Here is an 8,722-nt window from a genome sequence, read left to right as displayed (position 1 = left end):
CTCTTGTGGTGTGTGATTACTTTGATTCTTTGTAGTCCTGTGAAATGTTCTTAAAATGTTTTACCATTTGAAAAACCAGCCATAGGAAAACAATCCACAAAATGATGCTAACGATATGCGAGCAATGTGAAGAAGTTTTACTACTTTACTTTTTTTTTTACTACTTTACTACTCTACTACTAACTACTATTTTTTTTTACTAAATATTTTGTAACTAAATATTTCCTATAATAAACGGCTTGGAAATGTACCCTTGCAGATGGTAAATAATAAAGTATGTGAGGGTTGAATTGTTTTTGGCTGGACCGCAACAGCGGGGCCAGCCCTATAAATGCGAATGTCATTGGTCGGCTGTGGCACGTAGCACATCATAGGATCACAGAGCCAGAAATTTAAGTTTCATTTTCTCTGCCATCTTGTTTCTTCACTGAGATCGGGAGCCCGTTACTCCCACATAGTAAGCAGGCTGACCAATATCATGCATGTAAGCTGAAGCTAACTGAAGCTAAAGTAGAGAGGAATTAAGAAAAAGAGCCAAGGTGTGTATCGTGACTTTCCCCATGTTTGCATGGACAAAGCCAGGACTACTTCTTGTTTTCTCTGCGCCGGGGACCAAGAAAGGTAAGCCTGCTGGCACTTTTTCAGGCCTAGGCATAGCAAGCCTCCACCAGTGAATTAGTCTTTCAGGACACCTTAAGGGGAAGCAAGAAAGTACAGGATTTACGTGAAATTAAGTGAAAGTAGAGGAATGTCATCATGGCTGAGTGGCCTAAGGAGCCGGCCACATGAGTGCAAGGTCATGCGCTCACAAGGGCGGATATTTTATTTCACTGTTGGGGGGGACAATAAACAGAAAAATTTCTCAAGAGCAATTCCTGAAGGGGACACCAAAGGTGCCGCCAAAAGTACTGTTGTATTAAATGTATATAGAGGTCCATTATGAAACATTTCCATAAGCACTTCATTCCTTTCTTATGAAGATTTTATCAAATTGCCTTTGATATTACTGGGGTTTTTCTACTTGGCGTTTCGGTGCACTGAAAAATGATCGGATGTCTGTTTTTCTTTTCTCTGCCATTTTAACTGACTGGCTGACAAATAGACACACACACACACACACACACACACACACACACACACGCACACACACACACACACACACACACACACACACACACACACACAGCATGCAGGTTATTTACAGTAGTAGGTGAGATGCAACACCCATTAACTGAACTAAAGCTAATATATGCCTAATTAGATTTAGTTTTCCCGAAAAAGCAGATCTCTAATGTTTTGCTGTCAATGTGTAAAAGTCCAGAACGCTATGAAGCCTGCCAGAAACTTACTTCAGGGTCTTTTTTTAAGAATTAAGTCTTCATTTATTTCCAAAATTATAAACAAAATTACATAGTGGCAGCCATTTTACATGCAGTAAGAAAAAAAGAATATACTTAGAACCTAATTACGTAGGGTAAGTTAATCTTAAATATTATATTATAGAAATATTACTGTTACCATCTACCAAAGATAATTTTGGTATGAAAACCCGCATTTTCATTTAACCAAGCATCCTGTATCATAAATACATGTCTGGCATTTGTAACAAACCAAACCGCTTGAAAATCGGTGGAAAATTCAGTGAGTTATGAGGATTTTAATTGTGGATAGACCTCCTGCCTCCATAGACATACATGCATTAGGAGACGCGGCTGCTCCGTACCCATGGGCGGAAATTACGGGGGGGACAGGGGGGTCCATTGACAGCAAAACATTAGAGATCTGCTTTTTCGGGAAAACTAAATCTAATTAGGCATATATTAGCTTTAGTTCAGTTAATGGGTGTTGCATCTCACCTACTACTGTAAATAACCTGCATGCTGTGTGTGTGTGTGTGTGTGTGGGGTGTGTGTGTGTGTGTGTGTGTGTGTGTGTGTGTGTGTCTATTTGTCAGCCAGCCAGGTCAGTTAAAATGGCAGAGAAAAGAAAAACAGACATCCGATCATTTTTCAGTGCACCGAAACACCAAGTAGAAAGACCCCAGTAATATCAAAGGCAATTTGATAAAATCTTCATAAGAAAGGAATGAAGTGCTTATGGAAATGTTTCATAATGGACCTCTATATACATTTAATACAACAGTACTTTTGGCGGCACCTTTGGTGTCCCCTTCAGGAATTGCTCTTGAGAAATTTTTCTGTTTATTGTCCCCCCCAACAGTGAAATGAAATATCCGCCCTTGGACTGATGGATATCTGACACGACCAGCAGCTACCTGTAGCTTCGCTCATAGTGACTCTGTCCTACCGCTTGTTAGCTAACACTCCTAAACCTGTGTTTTTTCCTGGACATTAGCTGTAACGTTAAGTTAGTAACGTTAAGTCCGCTCCTCTCTTGCTCTGGTGTGGATGCGGTCAGCAGACAGTAGCCTATTGGCTAACTTGTTTTGCTAGCCAACTGCCCTTCACAAAACCACAAAAATAAATACTTTCCCTTTTGTTTTCTGAAAATAATTATTCACCATGAGATAAAAGTAACAAAATCACTCAAAATCCCAAAATGCCTGCAAAACTCGTTTTCGATCTATTTTGGTTCATTGCCAACAATGTGTAGCGGCAACATCCGACGGGTTCTCCAGATCACATTATAAGTGGCACTTTGTACAATTTTAAGGGTTCCTGCCTGGGAAGTGCGTGTAAACAATCATTTTGATATTCAATTCAACTCCATTGTAACACTAACATTGCAAACAACGCAATATCACGTATACCACCATAACTGTGTAGGTCTTGACGCCACTTCTCTCGCGACTTTCAACAATGGGCAGTCAGTCAGTTAGCTACTTTCACTCTTCTAGGCCGGTCCCAGAGGCCCGGCAAAAATGGTGCATATTATGGTATTATGACATCAAACATTAATCTGCCATCTTACTTATTGGATTTGATGATTAAATGAAAAGAAAATTGTTTAAATCTATATTTTTACACATTTAAATTTTGTGCTTTTATTTTGAAGGCTGAAAGCCCAAACTGGAATTCTTGTTCTTGTTTTTTTGGGGGGTTTTTTCTGGTCAGCATAAAAATGATTTGTGGATTCTTTGGCGATGTACAGGCACAAGATCAGTCTCAAAAGTTTAAATGGATATGGGCATGTTTGTATGAAACCTTATGTTTAAAAATCGTAGTGTTTTTGTACAAATACAATATGATATTGTGCATTTCTGCGCAATGCATTTAAACTTGTGGTGTCTGACATATAGGCCTATCTGAGTCATTAGGCATTTGTTTTCCCTCTTCATTAAACCCTTTGATCTCCCTAAGGGCAGGGAGGGGAGTAAACCGGAGAGAGGTGGAGACATTATAAAAGAGAACGCTCAAGGTACACAGAGCACCAGAGGAGTACGGAGGGAATCCAGTTCATTAAATTGGAAAAGACAAAATGTAAGTACATTAACTTCTCTGTACTATATTCAGAACTGAATATGTTAGTGATTCAGTATAGTAACCAGGTAACAGAATATTTAGTAGCATACTATGTCATTTTATTACTGTCATTTAATCAGTACAGTAAATGTTTTTGCTGTTGATTCCCTGTAGTGAAATATTCTGCTACAGTTGATAAAAACTTAAAACTGAAAGGTATAAGAGTGGTATACAAGTGTAGAGTAAGAGATAACATGTAAGAGTACAAATTAATATGGTTAAAAAAGGCTTGTCAGTTATGATAAAATTATGTTTTATAATTAAACTTACCTGAAATATGTCTTGTTTCACCATAATCTTTTAGTACACATGGAAAAAACATTTGTTTCAAATGGCCATTTCAGTTATCTCCTCAACTAATGAACCACAACAATATTCGACCCGGTCTCACGGCAGTTCGTGAAATAGTCACGTAATTTAATCTATCGATTCGTGTTCATGGACACGATTTTTCCATTTTTTTCATGACACTCAGCACGACTTTCAAGCTAATGTATTTCAATTGGAAGTATCTTTTGTGCCTGCAGCACGTTTTTTTTCTGTCAGTTGGGACTCGGGAGCACTGAAGCCGTAACATAACCTTCGATTGTAATGATATCTTTAACATTTCTCAACACAAAAACACTAAAGTGTCCTTGATAACTCAACAATAGAATAGGTTAATGTTATGGCCATTCGTTTTAATTATTTCACCTTCGATTCTGAGAAATCCAGTTTTTTTGTCAGTTTTGGACAATAGCGGAAGCGGCTACATTAGCCTACCCATGATCCTCAGCGAGCGTTACTATGAAAAAAAGATATAAAAGATATATCTACTGAATATATCAAATATCTAGTACAGCCGAACTACACTGCATCTGGATGATCTATGTTAAGAAAAAGTAAAGATGTTGGTTTATTTCAGATATTTTAGCCAAAACATCATATTAAACGGTTGAGTGCAGTATAATACATAACTGCCTTCGGTCAAAAAAGGGCTTGCCAGCTGTGATATACTAATATTTTGCTCTCAGATTTCTTTTACATTTGTCTGGTCTCACCACAATCCTTTTCAACAGACATAGAAAAAGCTCAAATCAGTTGTCTCAAATAGGCCTTGGTATTATCTCCTTTATTAATGTACCACAACAACAACAATAATAAATATAGCCACAAGCAGCAATTGAGGGGTCCCTGCACACCTTGAAAAAAAGACAATACATTTTTTTACAATACATGTGGACACGAAGAACAGGTGAACCCCATGTATAGGTCACACAGCAAGGATGGAATGAATGTCAATTGACTTGACAAATGACTAGCAGATTCAAATGGAAACAAGGCAAATTGGCTTTCAGGACACTAAAAGCCAACTTAAACAATCAAGTTGTATAAGTCATTGGTTCAACAGGTTAAAGCACTTCAATGGATGTGGAACACCGTCTTACTCAGTAGCTTACATGATTCAGGAACACTATCTGCCATTTCCCCATTAAAGATTAACTAAACTGATTCTGACTCCTCTCTCTCCCCATCTGTTGCTCATTTAGCCAATCTGTTCACTTCACAAACACCTTCAACAGATTTAAAACTCCACATACATAACTGATTCAAATATTAACCAATGATAATTGGTTAAAACCATGTAATAATTATTTGCACTTGTTACTGTGTTATTATATTAGTATACTTACACTTGCTTAGCAATGTAAAATAACTGATAGAAGGGATGTTCTTACTTTACTTTTCTTGATTAATGCTGTAGCACTTTTTGTTTTCATAGCACTCTGAATTATCTGGCTACTTACCCTGACCCCTACTGATGGAATATTAATTTATTTTACTGTTGCACTTATTCGTAAGTTGATCTGTATAAGAGTGTCTGCTAAATGCCTTAATTGCATTAATTGTTTTCCATTTTAACAGTGGCAGATCATGGAGACATTTGATTTTGTCCGGGACAAATTAACTGAATGGGGTCTCAGTGAGTTGATACAGAGATTTGAAGGTAAAGTATTACCATGCTTCCTTGGTGGGCACAGATATGATACAATATTGATGTTGCTTGAGTCTACCAATACTGAAATTGAAAACAGAGATTGCAGTGCAATTGTTACATATCCTTGACATTTTGTACATGTAATTGTTTTGATAAAATGTGACAAGTTGATACTCTTTTGTCAGTGACCTTGACCACAATTCAAACAGAACTTGCAAGAGCAAGAAAAGACTGGAAGTAGACTACTTGCACATTGTTAACAAATAACTGCAATTTTCTCAGTGTTTGAAGTGTACAAATGATCTAATGGACTAAATCCTTACAAATTAGCAAGCAATTAGCTGGAACATTGAAAATGACTGGCGCCCATTAGCAACTTGTGGATTATTGCATAATCAGGAGAAGAGGACCTCAGCACAGGCAGTGCTGGAAAAAGTGAACTTGTCTGAGTTTGAAAAGTGAAATAATATTACAGTTAGTGACATTGAATGTTAGACTGGATGAAGATGAATATGTATTCAGACCTCAACATTAGTAGATGTGAAATTATATATTTAGTAATCAATTTGTCACTATGGTCAGTCATTTATACTAAGTATGCAGCTGTTGTCCTCTAAGCAAATCTGCCTATGAAACTGTAGTCTCACAAGTTATTGTATCAGAAAAGTACAACTGATATTCGTATGGAAAATCAATATCAGTGCCCACGTCTATTTCACACCTAATTAAGTAGAATTTGAAAATAAGACTTGTTGCTGTGTGACCAGGATTCATCTGAATATTTTTGAATTTCAGATCAAGGCATTGAAAAGGAGAGTTTCCTTGGTCTTGAACAGTCAGGTGATATCAATGACTTGATTCCAAAAATAGGACCAAGGACAAAATTCAAAAACAGACTCAGTGCATTCTTACAGGTAATGTGCTGCACTATCAAGATAATTTAATTTACACATGCTTGTATTCATAAGTTACTATAGCTATAGAAGACTGCACTACATTTACTGCAGGAGTATGAACTTCTGTCTAGTGTTTGGATAAAGTCATTTTTCCTAAGAATGTACACAAGACTGATGTGCTTTACATGCACAGAGCAGAAATGGGGGATGGAGGTGTTATGTCCCCCGCTCCTTTGGCAAAAGGCAAATCACCCAGACTTTTTAGATGCGATCAGCAGCTAGTTTGCATAGTATTCCCATGATGTCACATGCATTTCCTACCAATATGGTGCTTTACCATATACACAGCTCATTGGCTGTGGTTGTCATTTGATTATAATAATCTGTTAATTTATTACAATCACCTGTTAGTTTCCTACCAAGATGACCGTGTAGTGATGTAACAGAACACTATGAATAAGTCACTCTGTTGGTCGGTCCCCAAAGAAAAAAAAACAAAAAACTAGAAAGACCATGATTGCTGCACTACTTTGAGTTTAGCTCAGTTGGTAAAGAAAAGGTTTACCATGCCAGAGATCCTGGGTTTTAATCTCGTGTGAGTTAATTTAGCACAACCATTTTTTCATGCATGCTGGCTTCCCCCAAAACATGTGACCTACGCTCTTTTAAACAGTTGCACGCTAATTCTCAAATGTGCATGCCGGTGGTCCAATAGCAATAGCTTTGCACTTTCTCCTGCACTGTTAGTGGAGCAGGGAGCAGCAGCTGCTTCTGCACAGGTGAGGAGTAACTAGCTGGCCGGACAGCTAAAGGATAAGATCACATTTAATTTTATATTCTACTTGATAATTAGCTTGTTACAGATATGTTTTATTAGCCAGATGATGAACATGGTATTTATTACTATTTTAGGGATGCTCATCTCAATCTTATTCTTTAAGTTTCACTTCATTTTTCTGTACTGTCAATAGATAGAGCGGGGAACCGCAGAGCAGGGGGCAGCAGCTGATTCTGCACAGGTAAGGGGTAACTGGCTGACCAAATAGGCCCTTTTCACAAACATGGCTGCTCGGTTCTCACCATTGCCAACAATGTTAAATGTGACAATACATGTATTGTATTCACTGATGGATTTATCCCACTATAAATTGAGGAAAACTCTGTCCTTCTGTCTGTCTGTCTGCATCCATTTTGCTCCTCAATGGGTTGGCCAATCAATCTGAAACTGCACATGGGCATTGAGCATTGGCATAGGCAGGGCGCGCGCATCCCCGGAAGTCTGCACGTAGTTGTGGCGCGCGCATCCCCGAGTATGGACTAGTTACTTTTGAAACAGGAGTTAAAGAGCAACTGAACTCCAAACCCAAATCTGTGGTGAAGCCTGACATCTAATGGTGAAAAGTAGGGTACTGAACTGGCAATCTGCTGTTGGTTGGTCTTTGTGGCAGGTGATGTCACCCTCTATAGAGTACAGCAGGTGGTGACATCTATCAGGTTGCCGGGGTGCAACAACGGAGCAGGTCTCCCAAAAGTAGCACCAGAAGCATGCCATTTTTTCACCACTGTAGAGACAGGCCTATTGCTGCAAGGAGTAGAATCATGGCTGTAAATCTTTTGGTTAAATTTGATAGTGGTGGGACAGGAAACAAGTTTTTTTTTTTTTTTTTTTAAAGAAAACCCTCAGATTTCCACAATTCTATTATGAAACTGTCACTGCGCTATGGCGGGGAGCGCACTGCTTTTAAAGGGGATGAGGGGAGCTGATTTGATTGGCCATGATTGATGCCAGCCCCTACTCACCTACTGATAATGTATTCTCTCTAATCCTACCCCTTTCTCAACTGTGCCGCTGGTGTGCCTCTGCTGCGCCTGCGCATCTGGTCACAAAATTACCAAAAATCTGTTGGTCATGTCCAAGTGAGCTTTCACCGTGAGCTTGCGCCACTGCCTGTGTCTGTGCCTTGATTCACGAAAATAGAGCCCTCTTCTGAATACATGAATATATCGTTATTTCAACTCATTAATTGTGAGAATACATATGAGAAAAGGTACATAATGAATCAGCTTTGTTTTTTCTCTAAAGTGCTGTTTAATGAGTGGACTGTTCATATTCATCTTCAGATTGGGCCTTCCACCAGTAACACAAGGGCTAAAGGTGAGCTGCACGGTGAAGAATGTATAATGAATTAATATTCATGAATGACTCTCAAAACAATAATGTCTAACTTTGATCAAAGGACGATACTAAGATATATTGAGACCAAGTTGTTGTGAGAAGAAAGTTAAACTAGGTCTGATGGCCTTACTGACTGCTGTTTTAAATCATCTATTTTATTAGGAAAGAGAAAGTCTGATTCTCTAACTAA

The 8,722-nt window shown here is 38.4% G+C and overlaps 1 protein-coding gene across 1 annotated transcript in view; it reads left to right on the top strand.

Moving 5' to 3' along the window:
• Positions 1-5,396: 5,396 nt before the first annotated feature.
• Positions 5,397-8,722, top strand: part of LOC144539463 (nuclear GTPase SLIP-GC-like) — a 29,348-nt gene continuing 26,022 nt past the window's right edge. Inside the window, exons 1-3 of the mRNA XM_078284515.1 lie at positions 5,397-5,469; positions 6,256-6,374; positions 8,478-8,511. Of these exons, the coding sequence (XP_078140641.1) occupies positions 5,397-5,469; positions 6,256-6,374; positions 8,478-8,511 (226 nt within the window). The remainder of the gene's footprint in view (positions 5,470-6,255; positions 6,375-8,477; positions 8,512-8,722) is intronic.

The sequence above is a fragment of the Centroberyx gerrardi genome, chromosome 7 (assembly GCF_048128805.1).
Source record: "Centroberyx gerrardi isolate f3 chromosome 7, fCenGer3.hap1.cur.20231027, whole genome shotgun sequence".
In the NCBI taxonomy this organism is placed as follows: Eukaryota; Metazoa; Chordata; class Actinopteri; order Beryciformes; family Berycidae; genus Centroberyx; species Centroberyx gerrardi.
This window is presented reverse-complemented; position numbering and strand designations above follow the sequence as displayed.